Source organism: Acanthochromis polyacanthus, chromosome 1 (assembly GCF_021347895.1).
Source record: "Acanthochromis polyacanthus isolate Apoly-LR-REF ecotype Palm Island chromosome 1, KAUST_Apoly_ChrSc, whole genome shotgun sequence".
NCBI classification, from domain to species: domain Eukaryota; kingdom Metazoa; phylum Chordata; class Actinopteri; family Pomacentridae; genus Acanthochromis; species Acanthochromis polyacanthus.
The window spans coordinates 29806831-29827676 of NC_067113.1; the positions used below are offsets into that span (position 1 = coordinate 29806831).

The 20846-nt window shown below is 37.5% G+C and overlaps 2 protein-coding genes across 2 annotated transcripts; one reads left to right on the plus strand and one right to left on the minus strand.

Moving 5' to 3' along the window:
* The first annotated feature begins 1605 nt into the window (after window positions 1-1605).
* Window positions 1606-6496, plus strand: vti1b (vesicle transport through interaction with t-SNAREs 1B). The gene is made up of 6 exons (XM_022219233.2): window positions 1606-1854; window positions 1964-2022; window positions 2958-3155; window positions 4010-4183; window positions 4397-4458; window positions 5805-6496. The coding sequence occupies exons 1-6, from the start codon at window positions 1758-1760 to the stop codon at window positions 5899-5901; spliced, it is 687 nt and encodes a 228-aa protein (XP_022074925.1). The 5' UTR covers window positions 1606-1757; the 3' UTR covers window positions 5902-6496.
* Window positions 6497-8719: 2223 nt separating this feature from the next.
* On the minus strand, window positions 8720-19660 carry arg2 (arginase 2). Its single transcript, XM_022219232.2, has 8 exons — window positions 19431-19660; window positions 19272-19344; window positions 12412-12586; window positions 11622-11781; window positions 10561-10655; window positions 10369-10473; window positions 10140-10276; window positions 8720-9653 (listed from the first exon to the last, which is right to left on the minus strand). Exons 1-8 carry the CDS (start codon window positions 19545-19547, stop codon window positions 9463-9465), a joined length of 1053 nt encoding a protein of 350 aa, XP_022074924.1. The 5' UTR covers window positions 19548-19660; the 3' UTR covers window positions 8720-9462.
* Window positions 19661-20846: the final 1186 nt, after the last annotated feature.

Sequence of the window (20846 nt, forward strand, 5' to 3'; positions counted from 1 at the left end):
ATAACACCAAGCATCCACCTGGACAGCCAATAGGAACACAGCTTACTGGAAGTCCAGAGGGCTGGCTTAGTGAAGGAAATTTAGGAGGGATACAGCATTCACATACAGTGAATGTCATAGACTCTATGAGCATGCAGTATGTCTTTTCACTGGAAGTAGTTTGCACTGTTCAAACATACAAACATTACCTTACTACAGGTGTTTGTTTCAAAAGCTTTATGTTGTGAAAAACTGAGATTTGGAAGTTTGTGTTTTTTGTGCCTTAACTTGTCATTTTGTAAAAATGTTTATTTTTGCAGTTTTTTAAATTATTATTTGTAAATACCAGAATTTGCACATTATTTTATATTTTTGTCTGTCTGATTACATCATTTCTAAAAAATAAATCAGACATTACAATCAAACACTTAGTCAGTACTTTCAGTACTTGAGTAGACTTTTCACCAAATACTTTTTTACTCTTGAGTAATTTTTTGGATGGCTACTTTTTACTTCTGCTTGAGTTATATTATTTTGAAGTAGCGTTACTCTTACTTAAGTACAATTTTTTTGGCTACTCTACCCACCTCTATATATTACATTTGACCTCAAATGGACACTTTTATTTATATTTAGGGTCCGAGCACTGACGGTGCCAAGGACCCTATTGAAACCCTAGGGTTTATTTATTATTTATTTTATTTTATTACTGTATGTAAAACAGAAAGAAAAAGCATTTTAAATATATTTGATATTATTTGATTGGCAAACTATTGTTGAAACACTTTTTAAAAAAACAGACTCCCTAGTTTGTTTGATTACTGATTGTATCTCATAAAATCTAAGAAAAAAAGGTTAATTTACATGTTAACTGTTTAAAAAACACAATTGATTTTACATTTCACCTTAAAAGCACATTTTAAAAAAATTATATCATATTTAAAACAGAAAGAAATATTATTTATATTTCACATATACTTTTTATTATTTGATTGGCAAACACTTATTTTGCACATTGCCCCTGTTTTGTTACAGATATTAAATAGTAAAATCTCGGGGGGGGGGGGGGGGGCATTAATTTACAAGGTAACAGGCTGAAATAATGTCTTCATCAAAATAATATTTTTACATATCGTAATTCTTCCTTTTACAACATGTACATTAAAGTAAGTGAATTTTTTCTGTGATCTTAATAGATATAGTCTGTGATTTATCAAAACAAGCTTTGTTAAATTACAGATAAGTTGCAAAATCACAGGCGTATAAAAAATGTGCGTTTTGCATTGTATAGTTTTTATTCTGATTGCGCTGTTATTACAGATGCTTACTTGTTCTTCCTCAGTACTGCCTGTACTGTTTGTTGTATTGTAACGTTATTCTGTTGCCAATAAAGGCTGTAAAACACACAAATAACTACATTTCCCAGAAGCATGTGTTATGTTAAAGCTGTCTGCACCATGCCTGAATGAAAAAAGTCATCGATGATTTTTAAAATTTAATTCCTTTCATGTTTCTTAATATTTTTGTAAATTAGATTATGTGCGAAATATGGATTTTATCTGTCTATATTTTAAATAAAATTACTAAATTGAAATGTGTTTTTATTTATTTTTGCTCCGGAGTTTCAGGCGCTCGGTCACAAGGCCCATCATGCGGAAGTCCCGGGATTCTGATTAACTTGAGGGCAAAACTACTGGATTAGGTTATTTCTGGATTTAGCTGCTCAAAGGAAATAGTTTTATTCACAAAGAAGCAACTGAGCTACAGTTACCAGCACGATGTCGTCGGAGGAGTTCGAGAAGCTTCATGAAATCTACAAATCTCTGTACGAGGAGCTGAAGCTGATGCCGGACAGAGCTCTGAAAGTCTACGGAGGTAAACAGCTGCTGTTGTTGTTAGCCAGCTAACATTAGCTTCACCATAACTGACGCTTGACAAGAAATTATGTGCTGTGAAACTAAAATATTCGCTGTCACACCTGCAGAGGAGAGGAAGAGGCTGGTGAGGAGCTTCGATGAGAGACAAGGGGAGGCTGAAGAAGTGGTGAGCTGCTCTCTACTTTATGTGTTTGTGAAGCTACAGCTGGCTTAAATCTACTTAAACCACGGGTGAAGTTTGCTGACTTGTTAACGTGTGAATCTCTTAAATTAATTCTAAACGATACATCTCAGTGATATAAATATGAGGCCTGTTTCACCCACAAACATCTTGTTTCCTCTGTCAACCACACCTGGCTGATTGAGGAAACACACTTAAGCTAGCAGGTGATAGTTAGAAATTGAAAGTGTCATGCTGTAAAAATCCATTGTTATTGTGCTTTATGGTTGTTTCAAAGTTTGAGGTGTAAAATAAAGCTGCTAAAATATAAAGACATTTATTTATGCTATTCCTCCCACAACTAGTTATTCTCCTAGCTTTACACAAAAGTACTATTTCCAACCAGGTTCACAACTAGCTAAACAATAGTCAACCAGCTTAAAGTGTGATTTACAGCTCCGACTGACAGATGCAGGAGTGCTCTCTAAGATCTACACTTTCATACTAAATGGCATGCAAGAACACTATATAGTATGTAAGAATGAGTTCTATTTTTTAACTACACATTAATGTAAACCACATCTTAATATTCCGTATTGAGTTAGAGATCATTCTATGTATTTTATACACTTTAACAGATGAAACTTTGAAGAATGCACTGTATTTTATCCACTGGTCATGTGTGTGTTTGTTAAGCATCAAGGTAGTTCTAACAGTCAAAGAATTGTAGGGAAGTTAAAAGGAAAATTTCCCTCTACAATGCAGTAGATGTAGAAAGTTATTTTCCACCACTAACTTTCAAGCAAGGGACAGCTAGACAGATGACTGACCCATTTTCCCTTTGAAATAAAGTCTGTAAAGTGCCTAAATTTCTTGTCGGCTCAAGACAGATCTTATCCTTCTCTTGTGTTACGTAATACAATTTTCTTATCTGTCTCCAGCTCCAAGGAATGGAAGAGGAGCTGCGTGCCGCCCCTCCGTCCTACCGAAACGCTATGAGCACAAAGCTTCGTCTGTACCACCGAGATCTGGGGAAGCTGCAGAGGGACATGAAGAACTCTGCACCTGGGTTTGGATTCCCATCGCAGCCGGTGCAAGGAAGTCATCACGGCATCTATTCATCACAGAATCAGCAAAGTGTGAGTGTAGACTGTCAGAGCAAAACGTCATCTCAATACCAGAGGAACTACCACAACCCGAATCCTTAATTAATTCTGTTACTGTGATCATATTGTATCATAAGTATGTTGAAATGCAGCTGTAAGGTGTGAATACTGTCTTTTTAGATCTAAAAATCACGAATGATTGTACAATATGAGGACATGTCAAGACAGTTACAGTGCATCTGAAAGAGTAGTTAAGATTTAAAAGCAGAAATATTGGAACTATTTAAAATATCAGTGGAAAATGATGGCTTTGGTGTTTTGTATATATATTTTTGTATATTAACCCTCCTGTTGTCTTTATTTACGGGCACCAAAAAATATAATTTCCTTGTCTGTAAAAAAATCTAAAAATTCAACAAGTTTCTGAAAATTTTCAAAACCTTCAGGAAGAAAATTCCAATAATTCCTTAAAAGTTTTATTTAAAAAAGTGGTAAAAAAAAATCTTACATATTTTCAAAAAATGAGTAAAAATCTTCCAAAAAAATCCTAAAAATATCTAAAGTGATTACATGTATATATCAGTGGAACTTATAGTATTTTCTTGAAGATCATTCACAAAAAATCCACCAAAATCCAGCGAAATTTCCCCAAAAATGTTGAAAATGTGGACATCAGAAGTTACACTGTGAAAATACATTTTCTTTAATCACATTTTCAAACTTTAAAACGGGTCAGTTTGACCCGCAGGACGACACGAGGGTTAAGAGTTGGTGAAACATATTCAATAAACACATAAGTGTATTTTTTGTCATGTAAATGTTGTTTCTGTTATTATTATCCTATTTCTATTAACCCAAAATTTGCCCGTATTTGCCCTCCTGTGCAGACACACCTCCAGTCCCAGAGAGCTTTGCTCCTCCAGGGCACAGACGCTCTGAACAACGCCAGCCAGAGTATCGAACGAAGTCAGCGAATCGCCACCGAGACGGAGCAGATCGGTACAGATATCATCGAGGAGCTGGGAGAACAGAGAGAACAGCTGGACCGAACCAGAGACAGAGTGAGCTGTGAATTCTCATGACACTTACCTTCATGTGGGAAGAAGTTTTGATCAGCTGTTTCTCTTGTTTTATGGGATCTTTAATGATGCAGCATTTGATTAACTAGATGGTGCAGCTTTGCTCTGGGATAAAACAGTTTTATTAAGTCAGTGTGGGGAGAAGCTGATGAGTCTGTTAAATCTCTTGTTTCTTTTGGCTTTTTGTCTGTGTAGTTGGTAAATACCGGAGAGAACCTCAGTCGAAGTCGAAAAATTCTACGTGCCATGTCACGGCGGTGAGTGCCTCCCTGAGGAGATTTTATTTGACTTTCTTATCAATGAGCTAAATGATTGGATGTGAAATGTTCATTTTTTGAGTTTGATGTCGTTCCTCTTGCTCAGTGCATTTATTCCCACAGATTTCTTTGTTGTTATCGTTTGTGTGCAGTGATGTGGTGTATTTCTTGCACAATTAATCAAACAGTAATCACGATTTTTACCTCCCAAAGTTAAAATAACATCATTACTTTCAGTATTGATGTAACAAAAAAATCATCCAATCATGGAAAACAGCCAGTGCAGATCAAATGACTTTGTTTCAACTTTGGTAAATGTGACGTTAGAACGCCTTATTTTACTCGAGACTAGAAGCTTCTCCTGCACAACCGCCTTGCTAGCGTCTTCTATAGTCTGAATGTGAGGCGTTTAGGGAACTTTGACAATTATAGTGCCTGTCAATAAGCAGTATCAAGTTTTATTTTATTTTGCCTGTAAGAGATGCTCTGAATTTTTGAGAAGGATATGTTATTTACATTAGCAGGAATGTAGTACGACACTGAAGTGAAATCAGAGCTCTGTTTATTTGAATGTGTACGTGCGATGAAATTATACTATAAGTGTGATCTCAATATAGATCAAAATAATTATTACATCAGCCATAATCATTTAGCCCTTGTAATGATTAATTTGTACCTTATTGTTGTAATGTGAAGCACTTTGGACTGTACTGTATGTTTTCTCTTTATTATTATTATTATCATCATTATCAATGAATGAATGTTTTTTTTCGGGTGCAATATTACAGTACAATAATTTCATTTTATGCATTCAGCTAACAAAAAATTATACGTTCTTTTAAAGTTATTTTTTTGGCCTTTTCGGCTTTTATTTGATAGTCACAGTGATGATGATGATAGGGTACATGGGTCGCACGCTTAACCCGTGGAGCTATATGGGCGCCCATAAAAAATAAAATTATACATTCTTAAAACAACTATTTTTTTTCTCATAAAAAAGAAAAATGAAAAAAAAGAAAAACTTTAACAAGCTCTGTAACTGAAAAAAAATGGCTAATTACTGAATTTCTGACAGAAGATAATGAAAAATGACAATATTTTTACAAAATTTTAGTGGTTTAATCTGTAAAATGTCAGAATATAGTGAGAAATGACATCTTTAAATGTTATTTTACCATGAATGACATCCAGTCATCACATCAGCATCGTGTGCGTAACGGTTTTCTGACCATCTTCTAATTAACTAATCAGATAATTCTAATATATAACAGTTTACTCTGCAGTCTAGGCTTATTTTATGCATATTTATGGAACATGACTGCTGATTATCCTCTTCTGTGTTGCAGGCTGGTGACCAACAAGCTGCTATTAGCCATCATCATTTTAATGGAGTTGGCCATTCTGGGAGCTGTGGTTTACCTGAAGTTCTTCCAACACAAATGAGCAAACTTTGTACAAAACGTTCTGAGCTGTGGATCCAGACTCTCCTCATCCGTCTCCACTGACTGTCCGGTAGCAATAACACTGTTCTGCTTTTTCCAGCTGTTCCTGTGAGGAGATTCTGTCCATGGGCAGGTGAAAAACGGCTCATTATTGAACCTGTTAATGGACCAAACCCACAGAGACTCTTTGAACTGATATTTTCAGCCTTTTATTGGTCTGTTGATGCCAATGAGGCCCTGCAGAATGATGCTACAGGAGCCACGGATGATTCTCTGCAAGGATTTGGACAAACGATCTACTGATTCCAACAGTATTTGTGAAATGTTACCCATAAACGCCGCAGTTTTAAGAGGATCGAGATACATAACTGTTGGAATTCAGCTCCTTTTTTTTGCTTTGTAAAATGAATCAACATAACATACCAGCTGATTCTGTAGCGAATGTAAAAATTGGACTCAGAAAGTCTTAATACAGATGCAATGTTTTTAATCGTTAATGTCTGTTTACTGTATAATTCAGAAATCACTGTTACAAATAGGCACAGAAATTCATTATTTGCCAGCCCTGATGTTATTAAAGCTAATGTTTAACCTGAGTTTGCACTGTATCTGGTGTTTCCAGGGAAGGCAGCCAGTTAAGAGTTAGGAAAAACATCCGCTGTGGCATGACAGGCTGGAGCACCAGGACAGGTTAGAGCTGGTAAACAGCATCTGTTACTACGGAATTAATTCTCAAATAATGGGTGATAAGGTTATTTATGGTGCCGTGTCAGTGAAGTGGTGCATCTGCCACCGTGTTTTTCCTCCTGAAGCCATATCATGCCTTCCTGGTGTGATGCAAAGTGCACAAACATGTTTGGTGACCTGCTTGTGTGGAGCAGGTGGTTGGGTTAGGTAACCTTTATTTATACAGCACATTAAAACAGCAGACATCAACTCAAAGTGCTTTCCAATAGAAAAGTAAGATTACAGTAATTTACATGACTAGGTTACCTGAGGTTAAGGCCCTAGAATATTATTCTTTTTGCAAATTTAATATACAGTATTATATATGATACAAAATTCCCTCGATAACTAAAATAATGTTTAATGTACAAATTTTCCTTAGCTAAATGGAATATTAAACTCAAGACCCTACAATATTATTTATTAAACAATTTGCTTAAATAATTTAAAAAATAAAGTTAAGATGCTGGAATTTTGTTTATTTTCCAAATTATTTGACTACTTTAAATGTAATGGTTAAGACCCTACAATATTATTATAGATATTTGCCCAACATATTTAAATATTAAGTTCAGGACCTTATAATATTGTTTATTATACAAAGTTATCCAATTAATTTAAATATTGAAATTGAGACCCTGCACTATCATACTTGATGCATAGAGAATAGTTTTGACACAGAAGATGAGACTGGTACCAACATGGAGGTAAATATGAGACCTGTGATCTGCACCTGACCAACATCCTGATGTGACCCTTCATAGTTGGCCCTAAATACGCTTCTGTCCTACAGAATTGGAATTCATTACCTCATGTTAAGGTTACACAACCCTACAATATTATTTATTCTGCAAATTTAAACATTAGGGTTAAGATCCTACATTATTGACAAAAAATTTCCCAACAAATTTGAATATTACGTCCAAGACCCCACATCAAACTTCAGACCCTACACTATTATTTATTATATAAATTTATGTGAGTAATTGAAATATTGAGGTTAAGACCCTACAGTATTTTTCTAGCTGTTTACCTAACATATTTAAGTATTAAGGTAAAGACACTCCAATTTTATTTCTTGTAAAAAGTTTACCTGACTACTTTAAATGTTAAGGTTTTTTTTTATACAAAATTACATAGGTAATTAAAATATCCTGGTAAGACCCCACAGTATGTAGATAAAAATGCGGCCCTTCATCTGCACCTGACCCACATCCTGATGCGACCCTTCATAGTCGACCCTAAATGCACTTTTGTTCAGTTTTCTCCAGTGAATTACCAGTGAACAGATCACACATCCAGGGTACCAATGCTTGTTACTATGACTCAGTGTCATAGATATTAAGCTGCTGTAGTTTTGCTTTTGCCTTTGAAACTAACTAAAAAGTGGGACATTTAGACCCGCATCCATGTATTTCGAGAATACCTGAGACAATATTCATAGTATGAAGGCAAAATTTTTGCATGGCTTCATTACATATGCCAGTTATTTGACATAATCCAGTAGAATATAGAATAAATAAAAGTGGAAAGTTTGGTATATGAAGATGATGAAGGTGCTACTGGAGAGGAGATTTCAGACTAACTCAGGATTTTTTTTTTAAAGATATATGTATTCACTATTAAATGTTTATCGCCATGAAACTTCCCCAGTTTATTACTTATATTAAGAGTTATTTTTTCATAGTGCAAGTTTTCTGAAATGATATGTTTAAATGTGCAAATGAGGTATTATCTAATTATTTATTTGCAAAAAATACCACTTGGTAAAAAATTAATAAAATAAACACCTAAATGTGTATTTTGTATGTTTTCTTTCCAGTAATCTGAAAGGAAACATGGAAGCAAAATATCTCAAAGTTGACCAGTGTATGTAACAATGTTTTTACCTGTGCAGTAGTGTCTCATGCTGAAGTTTATTTCAATGCACTCAATAACTAACCTGTTTGGTCAACAGTAGAACTCTTCAATTATATTAACTGTCTTAATGGACTTGTGGATTTGTCATGTTGAAATTAAAAGGTTTAGTTATACGGCACACCTTGATATCAAAATAAAATCGGTGTAAGGAGGAAACAAGACACATGTACAAATGAAGAAAAAATGTAGTCACATTTATGGAAGACCAGAAAAGAAGCTCTTTGAAATAATAATCATTCAGTCACTTCAAGTCAAATACAGAACAAGCAGTAAATCGGCTTAATTATGCAAACACTTGTTTCCTACCAGCTTTTTAGTGAATGCTGGATACTTTCTGTTTTCGTGAGCACTCATGTAGTAAATATTCATACACACACATATTGTGAAAATACAAAAGTAAAACTCTAAAGTAAATACAGAAACCATAACTGGTCCGAAAGTGATAGCACATGACTAGTTGTAACTAACTGGCACAGCCACAAAACGGTGTAAGTCCACATCAGACTGCGAACTTTATAAACTAAGTCAAACTTAGTATTTCATACCTCTGAAGCAGGTTCAGTTTCTTGTAAGCCAAACACATGATAAATGTGTGGCAGCTGTGTTCTCTTACACTTAAGTTATGACATACAAGAACAAAATAAGTTAATATTGCTGCTTAAAATAATAGTAGTCCCATCAATAAGTCTAGTGGTTTCTAAATATATCAAAGGCTTGTCTAAATAGTACCAATAGGAACATTTTTAAAGCCCTTTCGTAGTTTGATGCATCCAGAAATAATTTGGTTTAAACACGACACTAAACTGCAAAGAGATGCAAACTAAAACATCAGCTACTGATAGGGTCGATCTTGTCTTCAAGGTTGTGGAATGGTCAGGCATGACACTGATAAAGTTCATAGCTCTGCTCCATGTTTTCAGAGGCAGAGCTGCTCTGTGTCGTTTTTCGCAGAGTTAATCGAGTCGATGGAGGCGTGAGCTCCTTCTCTCGTCTGACCCAGAGACGACGCGATGACGTCCACCGCTAAAGAGGCGGTGGTTTCCACGGCTTCGGGGTTCGCCCCCAGGACTGGGTTTACTTCTACCAGGTCCATGACTGACAGCAGACCTGCACAACAACACATTCACAGGTTAGACATCAAAATAGTTGCAAAAGGTGTCCCACAAGGCTCAATGCTGGGGCCTTTGCTGTTCGCTGTATACATAGATAATATTGTCTCCTCTGTATGATTGTAAGGTACATCTTTATGTTGATGACACTATGTTGTACTTTAGATAATGTGTATTCTGCTGCATTAATTAGTTCTCAGTACAGATAAAACACGATTTTCACCAGAGCCAATAAATATAAATAATACATAAAATAAATATAAATAATAATAAAAATAACATCTCGATTGCCCTTGTTTCAGGTATTGAATTTGTTTAATGTTTGATTGTTTTCTAAGTTAGATAATAACTTATTTTCTTACTCAACTACATTGTTAGAGTCTTTTGTACCTCATTGTTGCTTAAGTAAATGTTTGTTGGGAACATCTGAATTTCACTGGAGAGGGTCTTTAATAAGATGTCATTGTGTTGGTGTTTGTTGTACCTGTGTTGTGAATTTCCTCTGTGATATAGATTCCCTCTCTGTAGGTTAAACCTCCATTCACTGGAGTTCCTGTAGCTGGAGCCAGAGACGGGTCGAACGCATCGATGTCAAAGCTCAAGTGGATCGGTCGCTGTTTCCTGTCCAGACAAGGTAAGAACGTTCAAATGTGAATATGCATTATAAATAATGCAGCTGATAATGAACTTATACCATAATCTGTTTAACATACCTCGCCAGAAGATGGTCAAGAGTGACTTCCATGACTCTTTGGATGCCGAGTCTGTCGATGTCCCTCATGGTGAAGTACTGGATGCCCAGGTCCTTCAGGATGTGGCTGCACTCAGCAAAAATCAAACACATCAGTTTCATAGTGGCCACATGTTGGAAAAATTAGCCGCATATAGTTAAAGTTTGTACTTACTACTCTCCGGGGTCAACATCTCGCAGTCCGATGTACACCAGGTCCCTCGAGGAGAGGAAGGGCTTCGTCCAGGAGAACCCGGGAATATCTGGCATCTGCAACGGCAGATGGACATAATGTAATATGAAGACATATATGAAGAGACTGAAACCAAAAAAAAGTTCTTTATTAAACGAAAACAGCACAACTTTTAGTAGAAAACATTGCATCAACAACTGGGTTTGTTGGGGTAAAGTACAAGGCAGCATTTTTTCATGCAGGGCTGAAGTCTATTTACGTCAAGTTACCATTATTTTCCAACACATTTACATATTTATTTATAATTGTTTGTTTTTTTTGTTTCAGTAAATATCAAGGTTAAAACTTTACAATAAAATATATTGTAGAAATGTATCTGACTAAATAAAAAATTAAGGGTGATGCCCTCTAAAATTATACATGAAAAATCCAACAAATCCAAAGATTCCTTTTGAGAATATTTTGAATTAATATTGTTACTTGTATTACTTGTTAAAGAGTTACACAGCTCAGTTAAAATGAGTGATTCTGTTATGTGTTTTTAGTAACAAATAACTGGCAACTAAATCCAATCCAACATGTCTTGGTTTATTTTTTTACTGCCAGAACTAAAATGAGTAAAGCATTTTAAATCAGTTACACATTTAGCAGTTTGTACTGACGACTAAATACTTGCGCCCAGGAAAAAAACTGCTGTACTATGTGTGTTGACTTATTGTTCAATGAGAAAAGTCAACTTACATCAGTATAAACATTTGTAAACACAGAAGGCCCGAGAGCCTTACTGCTTTATATTTAGCTACATTTGTGAGCTGTCACCTAGTGTCTGAACAGTGTGTTTTCCTTCACATTAATAAAACATTTCCGCCATAAACTGATAAAGAGAAGGCACATGATCACATTGCACCTTCAGCCCAACATTTATTTTAATGTTAAATCCAACAATGTGAACTGCTTAAAGTAACCACTGCTACAGCATCTAGTTCAGTGAGTGCCTGTTTACAAAGTGAGTGATTTTACTGTGAGCTTATTATTTTCCTCACCTTGTCTTGCAGCTCTTTGAGCATGAAAGCCACCGGTTGGCCGTGGAGGTTTCCTGATGGAGAAGTCATGGGCGTGTTTATATCTGCGTGAGCGTCGACCCAGATGACGCACAGGTCAGGACACTGCTGGGCGTGGCCACCTACTGATCCAATAGCAAGGCTGTGGAAGGATGAGAGCCCTTATAAATAACTGGTGTTTATATCTTGCCACTTTAGATGCTGACCATAGGCTTGCAAGGGAGTCGTATCATCAATACATAAAATGATATTCAGTTTCTTCTGGATGGGTGACAAATTAAAAGAAAAACCTGAAACCTGACAGTGAGGGGATCAAATGGCTGAATGTGGGTCCAGAGATGAAAACATAGTTGCTCCAAAGCATTTGTATCCTGATGAAAGTGATATTTTCCACCATCGATTGGGTACAAGGTGTCACTGAATGATGAAAATAATAGGACTCATATCTTTCACTGCCACCAGATCTAAACCCAATTCACTATTTAAGGAAGATTGTGGAACGACATCTTCAACAGCACCCTTCTAATGAAAGAATATCTTATGAAAGAATGGTTTTTATCCCTCCAGTAGCATTCCAGACACTTGGTGATTCAACATCAAGCAGCACTGAAGCTGTTGTGGCAGCATGCAATGGTCCAACACCTTACAAGAACACTTTATGTTGGGTTTTGCTTTAATGTGTCACCCCTCTATATCTAAATATTACACTGGTTGTGCTACGTGACCTTAGGGGAGGTGTTCTCGCTGCATCATCTGCATTAGAGCTAATTACCTGTGATCGCCTCCCAGCATGACCAGGGTGTGTCCAGCACCGATCGCTCTGCTCACTGCACCAGACAGCATCTTGTTAGCTCCGCCCACAGAGCGAGGGAACTTCACGTCCATGTAGGGTTCGTCCTTCTCCAGGTGGTGGAAGTTCAGGTCGCCAAAGTCGTGCACAGAGTAGTCTAAAACCGCAACAACAGAGCAAAACAACCATTAAGCAGAGGAGCTTTATGCTGAGTCACTGTTTTTTAAAAGACAACATGCCTTTTAAGCCTGATGGCAGGTTTTGTTGTGTGGGGTCAGTTTTAGGACAGATACTGCTGCAAGGAAGAAACCTGCAAGCTAAGGGTTTGGGATGTTTCCAGGTGCCACGCTGCAGGTGTTATCTGAAAATCCTAATCTGTTTCTGCCACAGCGTTACTTAAGAGTGGACTGTGTGGCCTGCAGCCTGGTGAGTCACTCGATGCCAAAGGAGCTTGAGTGACGGAGCACTTTCCACTGGTCCCGTTTCTCTGCCGCAGCTCAGGTTTTCAGTTTGCCCTATTCTAGGTCGCCGTAGACGTGAAGACCGAGAAATTTCCACTTAGTTTAGGACGCGGACTGCGAAGTAAACAAGCGATGTGAATCACCATATTAGGGTTCATGTGGTAACGTGAGCCTTGATGGTGGTTTAGTGTTACTCTGCTGATCTGAGGGCAGCCGGTGCGCCTCATTACCATTTGTAGACAGGACAGGAATAGTAATGAGTCGATGCAATCATGAACATCTCTTGCAGGACAATTCAAAAGTGCGTTAAAGCGACTTGCAGGAAGTTTTCATCCATTAAAAAAAAAAAAATCAAGATACAGCTCCTATAAGCACTTAACTGGACCGTTTACTGCATGTAACTCTATAGGATTACTGGTTTCTTTACATGTGTGAATTTTTTATTGAAACTGTTTGTACAGCAAACCTGAGAGCTTACAGATGGCAAGACAACCTGGTATTTAGTTCAGTTAGTGTTTGGTTTCATGTGTCGGGCTGCAGCTGTATCTTTTCTTCACTGCTGCCAGTTTGACATCAGGCCACCACAAGCTGATTCAGAGCCAAGTATTTGCCTCCAAACTCTGATTTGAATGTTTCAAAATGTGTTTGTAGGCAACAGTAAGAGAGCAATGCTCTCTTGAAGCTCTTTTTTTTTCCATAGAATTTACTTCTATCTGTGACACTGTAAAGGGAGAAAACAAAATTACCAACGTAAAGTTGTCAAAAAGCACATCGGAAATAGGTTTAAAAACATTTGAGACATGAAATTAAACGAAAAAGCAATGGTTTTGATCATAATTTGATATATTACATACTTAAAAATGGATTACACTATTAGTAGTCTATACCAGTATACAAAGTATTACCATAAACCAATCAAACTACATTAAAAAAATAAGAAAAGACGTCAGTTTTTCTGCAGTTTAATCATAATTCCATACAGTTTAAAGTATTTCTGGAACATTTCTCTTTATATTTGATTTAAATGTACACATGCAGAAAAGTGTGCCAACTGCTGAATGCTCCGTATGAGGACGCCGAGGCCTCTTGTGTACCCGCTGATGTTTACAGCTGATGTCTGCAACTGAAGACGCTGGGATCACCGAGCTGTAACTGTCCAGATCTGTCCCGATCGCCCTCATCTGTCACTCATCTAGATGTTTATATGTGATGATGAGAGCTGCAGTGATTATTTAATCAGCTGTCAACCGTTAAGTTAAAAATGCAAGTCAAAATCCACTGATTGCAGGTTTTTAAATGTAATTACTGTCTAGTTTCTGACAGTAAACTGAATAAATCTGGGTCGTAGACAAAGTAGGACACTTGAGGACATCATCTTGGACTTTTGGAGACACTGATCCACATATTTCATCATTTTCTGATGCTTTATAAGCTGAATAATAATAATACCTGCTGTTACAAAGGTAATTTATAGGCGTCTGAACAGTCTGTTGTGCTCCTTGGTGACTTTATTTTGACCCTGTTCAACCCAGAGGTATCATGACAGTAGACTTCTGCTTTGTCTGTGGTGTTCTCTATAGTCAGTGTATTTATAACAGCCTCATCGTGCGAATGGAGGCCAAGTTTCACTCCTGTGTAGAGTTAACAGCAACACCTGGTTTCACAGGGAGCAGAGCTGGAACTGACTTTTTCTAAGTATTTCCATTGTCGATTAATCTCTTCATTACTATCTGGCTTAATCAGTTTGTTATTTGTTCTGTAAAATGACAGAAAATGGTTTCTTAAACTGACAAATGTCTTGTTCCATCCACAACACAAATACATTCAGTTTACTGTAATAGAGAAGTGAAAAAACAAAACAGAAAATATTCAAATTAGGGGGAAAAACAAACTGATCACTCAGTTATCAAAAGAGTTGTTGATCAACTAGATGAACTGGTTTAGCGCTACCATCCAGTGCAGTGGCCTGCATAGATTCTAGTATTATCTTTTTTACTGTCAAATGTAACATGATACCTAATTTTGTAATGTGAAATTTAAAGACATTCCTTTGTGCACATTGGTCATTATCTCAATCAAATATAAACCAGATTAATTACAATTACTTTAAATCACACTGCAGTAATTACTTGAAGCTTTCTTGACTTTATTGTGGTGCTAGTACTCTATCTCGTGTCCCCCGTGGCCCCATATTAACCTCCAGTGTCCTTATTACTCCAAGAAGACTTATCTGTGTCTGGACCACAGATAGACTTTAAGTAGCCTAGACAGGGCTGCAGCTAAAGGGTGGCCTCAGGTGGCATAACCCCAAGAATAAAACACATAAACGCTCATAGAACGGAAGGTACATACAGTGATTACTATTTTTGGTGGAAGACTTTTTTGCAGAACTATTTCTCTCCTTGTTCCCATACAGATGCATTTTAACAATATGATTTTGTAGTATCTTAAAGCTCTTACATTATTGTCAATACAAAGTACACATACAGTATAAAATGCCTCTGATTGTGTATATATATAAAGTATTAGGATAATATTAGTGCATTTAGCTGAGGGTTTAGTTGCAGCTCTTGTACAAACTCTTAAACTCTGCAGGGACTTTGAATAAGTCTGGAAACTGGTGGTACAAACTGCTGAAAAATTCAACACTGACCCAGAACCTGCAGCCAAAAAAAGAAGCCGAACGCTGGCTGAACACGGCGTGACGTCTCGACTGTCCTGAGCCGAACCGAACAAGGACACTTTTTACATAAGTGTCCCATTTATCTAGTTTAATCTGCACGAGCTTTATCGGCAGAACTTCAGCAACCATTCCTGATATTTAAACGAATTAGGATTACACAGAAAAGCTTCTAATAGTTTATAAGAGCTCTCATGTGCACAAAACTGTCTGGCCTTCACAAAGAAATAAGAACACTCAGAAGAATAAAGGTTCCTCTCTGGCTCTCAGGATGGTCCTTTATGTTGTTCTATAAAGTAGCTTCTAAATTTCCTTCATTTTTATTGGATTTAACAATTATGTTTTTTTATGGTTTTATCTGCAGATTATTTTCTCAATTAATGGATTAATGATTTGATCAATGAAACATAAGACAACAGTAAGAAATTTCTGTTACAATTTCACAAATTCCAAGCAGAAATTATTCTTTAAAATGGTTCTTTAATGAATTTCTTGCTAAAAGGTTCTTTGCGGAACTAGAAACAGTTCTTTTATGGCACCAGGACTAAGAGCAGTGCTGGTATTTTACTGTTTCTTTTTTTGCAGGGTTACAGCTGTCATTAAACAGTTAAATAATGTTTAATCGACTACAGACTATATAGTAGAATGTGATGTTGACTGTTTAATACTGTAACTAGACTTTCCAATAAAACACTGTATTTATATCATCATAGAATCAACAACACTTTATACTTTGTGACATGTTTTTATCATGTCGTATTCTTTTGTGTCGTTTTGCATCTCATTTTTCTTCATCTTGCTTGTGTTTTATTTGTGTTTCATTTGTGTGTCTTGTTTTATGTCTCATTTTTCTTTTGCATCTCATTTTTGTCATTTTGTGTCTTTTATGCCTCATTGTTCTTATTCGTGTCATTTTGTGTTTCCTTTTTGTAGTTCAGTGTCTTGTTTTTGGTCATTTTGTGTCTTGTTTGTGCCGTTTTATGGCTCATTTTTCTTTTGCATCTAGTTTTCAATTTTTTTTTGCTGTCTTGTGTCTTGTTTGTGGCGCCTCGCGTTAAATTTAAACTGTAACTTTGTGCATTAGCCTGCTGTTACTTGCTACTCTTAGCTATAGATTTAGAATTTCTAACCATATTTTGGAAAAACAAAACACTATAATTCAGATGTGTTTGTATTTTTACCCGCATTTGTGAACACTTAAAAATTCCCTTCAAATACCATATACATACTGCTTGTAATAAGTTGATTTTTAAAGCTCTATCAACTTAAACTCTTGTGTTATTGCATCAGTGATAAAATAATTGAAAATCCGTCTGTTTGGAGAGGACAAGCTAATTATCTTTTCTTTCATTTAGGTTTTTATTGGAGGATATGAGACATTAACAAAGCTACAGAGTTGTTAGAATATAAACAATCAAAAAAACAAAACAAGAAGCAGGTGTGATTATACAACTTCTTCTGTCTCTACCCCCATATTTTTATGTATACATATTTTGATTACAAACCATAGAACAAATGAAATTCCAGAGAGTTACATTGTATTGTCTCAAGTTGAAGGAACCTTCTCTATATAATCTCAGGCATGTACTGTTTTGCATATTTCTCCCATTTTTCCCAATGTGCTTGAAAGAAGTCCATCTTTAAATTGACCGCAGAGGTGATCTTTTCCATTTTGTAAATGTCAGTCATTATTTGGGCCCAGTCCTGAATCGTTGGGGGTCTCTGTTCCGTCCATTTCTTTGTTATGGCCTTTTTTTCCTGCTGCTAGTGATATATACCAAAGATATCCATCAATCATTTGCATTGTTTTAGTTTTACAACCTAAAAACATAGTTTTAAAGTTGAAAGGTATAGTCATTTGAAAAATATGTTTTAAAGCACTGTTAATTTCCAACTAATATTTTTGTAGAATCTGACAGTCCCAAAACACATGGTAATGATGCGCTCTCTGGTAACCACATTTTCTCCAACACTGACTGTTTCCTTGTGAGAAATGTGCACTTTGACATGGTGTTATAAAGTAGCGAGTTACACTTTTCCAACAGAATTCTTTCCAAATGTTTTACATGTTCTCCCTGAGCATGCGTGGGTTTTCTCCGGGCACTCCGGCTTCCTCCCACAGTCCAAAAATATGCTGAGGTTAACTGGATACTCTGAATTGCCCGTTGGTGTGAATGTGAGTGTGATTGTTCGTCTATATATGTAGCCCTGCGACAGACTGGTGACCTGTCAAGGGTGTCCTCTGCCTTCGCCCGAGTCAGCTGGGATAGGCTCCAGCACCCCCCGCGACCCTAGTGAGGATAAAGCGGTGTATAGAGAATGGATGGATGGATTCTTTCCAAATGTGAGAACTTGAGCTTTTCCATATATTTTCCCACTCACCATCTGTTATAACTAGGTTGGCTTCCTTTTCCAATCTTCCCTTAATATAATTTGTTGAGAGACTGTTGAGATTATTAATAGCTTTGTACAGTTGAGAAATTATTGCTCTTGTAAGTTCTGATATATATGCTTTTATAAAAAGGTCAATTAGTGGATTATATTTAATGTTTTCCTTGATTTCTTTAACATAATAATTCCTAATTTGCAAGTACCTGTAAAAACTTCTTTCTCTAAGTGGAATTTATTCTGTAGTGTATCAAAACTTTCTAATTGATTGTCCTTTACAATCTGAAAAAAGACTTCAATACCTTTTGTGATCCAGGTCTTAAATCTGGAATCATAACTGTTAGGACAAGCTAATTCAATGTAGTTTCAAAGTTGGCCATAAATTCATTGGAAGTTTTCATGACTCATACAGACTGACGCAAACTGATGAATTATCTTTCTTTTCTGATTGTTGCTTTAAATTTCCAGTCTAAATTCTCTCGATCTGATTTGATGTGATGTTAAATGGTGTGACTCTGAGCCTTGGCAGACTGCCTGGTTGTATTTTTAAACACTCAGCAGCTATCCTCCCTCCTGCTATCACTGCTTCTCTGTCGGACTTTCCTCCTCTCTCTGTCTCCTTGCCAGCCCTTTCTTATGTAATTTCAATCACAATGCATCCTCATGACACCGGCTCTAAAATGAAAACGGTATTCTGTCCGCCTGTGGTGTCTCCTTTCAGCTCCTCCACCTTCCAACGCTGGATACCGGACACGTAACCCCCCCCCCCCCCGCGACGCGCACGCACAAAACGCGCTTTAACAGCAGCTCTCTGACGACACAGTGGAAACAAAGCAGTCATCCTCTTCCCGCTCCCTTCCGAGCATGTGCGAGAGGAGGGGAAAGCATGACTAAAGCGGGCATGCGGTTTCCCGAATGAGAAGAGAGCACCTTGAATGGTGCAGATTTACAGCAGGTCAATCCTTCTCTTTTTACTTCTTGGAGAGATGAAACGCCTCCATGAGCCTAAAAGAGAAGTCTAGTTGCTTTTTACTGCATCTCCTCAGATGTTGTGTGAGGTTTGTGATGTTTCCAACGCATGTCATGTGTTTTTTTTTACGCACAACCCGCGTCGTTCGCCTTTAAGCTCTCTCCTTGGTTACATGTCAGATGCTTATATTTACTGTTTCTCCGGTGATGTAACGAGCTGCCTGTGAAGCGGAGGTTGCGAAGTTAAATCTGTCTAAACGCCTTCCAATGCAGGTTCCACCCATCTCCGGTTACATAACGCAGCGGCATTATTTATCATTACCTCCGCGCTGCGTCTCGCTTACCCAAAGTGGAGAGCCGCTCGATGAGCCCCGCATCTCTGATGACTTTAGGCCCGTGTTCCACTCCTCTTCTTTTCTGTGCCGGGGAGGAAATCAAAGTTAGACATGTGGTCAAATGGTATGCCTTGTGAATATGACTCATGAAAAAGTCATGCGTCTTACCTGTCCTCTTGAAAACGGCGCGCCGAGCACGGCCACGGATTGCGCCCTGCTTTGTTGGCACGTATGACCGAGCTGGGTTCTGAGCAGCGCCCGGATAAGTGGTCCTCTTAGAGCCATTTTCCCCTCCCAGACACTAAAATGTAGAGCCCAGACCAGACAGTCTGACGAAAGCGCAGTGAGATGTTGCGCTGTTGGATGCTGAATGAGTCCGCGGTGGTGCAGGGGGGGCGGTCTTATGGCTGCTCTATCTTATTAATATTCATGACGTGAGGAAAGAGGAGGATGAGTGGAGGAAATGGACACGCCCGTCGGTAGTCACACTAAACCAACAAAAGGTATTTTACTCATCTCAACCCCTTCATGTACACACACAGGTTACAAAACACACATTGGGAAACTTTATTACCGAGGGCAAGGACCGTTCCAAAAGGGGCATGTGACGTCAGCAGGATGACACACCTTCACACTGACCAATGGGAGCCGTGGAAATGAGAGGATTCGTTCGGGGAGGAGGCATGTACTTCCCCGTGCCGATATGGGCCAAGAGCCGCTTTAGAAATGTTTGTTGTGGAGCCCTCAACTGCAGCCTCATGGGGGTGAAGTGGAAATTTCCACAGACGCGGCCGAGCAGCGCTGATGGGACTGTTTACATTAACGGGACCTGACACGTGTCCAGCAGGTCCCAGCAAAACACACAACACCGGCTGTCAGACACACAACACGACAACACGACATGCACACACGGTCTGTAATGTGTGGAGCAGCTGATTACAGGCTGCAGATCTTAGCACTTTTCTCAGTCAGACTCTAAACTAACTGACATGCAGTCTTATTTATGCAACAACCTACAATGTAAGCAGATAAAGAGAAATATTAGAGTATTGTTACAGATCTTGGCACTTTACTACATCCCACCATTCTAAAAAAAAAACTGACATGCAAAACTATAGCCAACCAAATGTACAATGTGAGCAGAAAAAGTTGATTATTATTGCCGCTACATGGATTTGCCGTTCATTAGGTTCATGAACTTCTTTTTCATTTGTTTATTTCTCCGGCTATTACACTTTATTTAAAGTGATTTATTACACCCCACCTCTGTAAACTCAAGAAAGTGTTTAGCATTGACATTGAGACTGAAGCTTCCCAGCTTACAAAATGTTCTCAAAGAATCAAAATAAGCCAGCAAAAATGAGTTTTATTTTTCTATATTGGCTTGTTATTTATTACCAGTAAGCTAATCTGTCAGTAAGGTTGCATGTTTTAAAACCTTTCTTTTGTTTAATTGATTTTATGAGCTCATATATCTTGTGTGTAATTTTACACACAAAGCAATGAGCAAAGAAAAGTAGCATAGAATTAAAGCTTCCGGGGTGTTTTAAAATTGGATTTACACAAAAAATCTAAACTAGTGTA

Bases quoted from the DNA above. Each gene is read 5' to 3' on its own strand.
- arg2 (XM_022219232.2), bottom strand. From the start codon at position 19,547: ATGGCTCTAAGAGGACCACTTATCCGGGCGCTGCTCAGAACCCAGCTC. The intron at 11,782-12,411 runs GTAATTAGCTCT...ATCCTTCCACAG, and splicing joins ATGCTGGGAGGCGATCACAG to CCTTGCTATTGGATCAGTAG. The intron at 10,277-10,368 runs GTATGTTAAACA...TTGTCTGGACAG, and splicing joins CTTGACCATCTTCTGGCGAG to GAAACAGCGACCGATCCACT.
- vti1b (XM_022219233.2), top strand. From the start codon at position 1,758: ATGTCGTCGGAGGAGTTCGAGAAGCTTCATGAAATCTACAAATCTCTG. The intron at 1,855-1,963 runs GTAAACAGCTGC...TCACACCTGCAG, and splicing joins AGCTCTGAAAGTCTACGGAG to AGGAGAGGAAGAGGCTGGTG. The intron at 2,023-2,957 runs GTGAGCTGCTCT...ATCTGTCTCCAG, and splicing joins AAGGGGAGGCTGAAGAAGTG to CTCCAAGGAATGGAAGAGGA.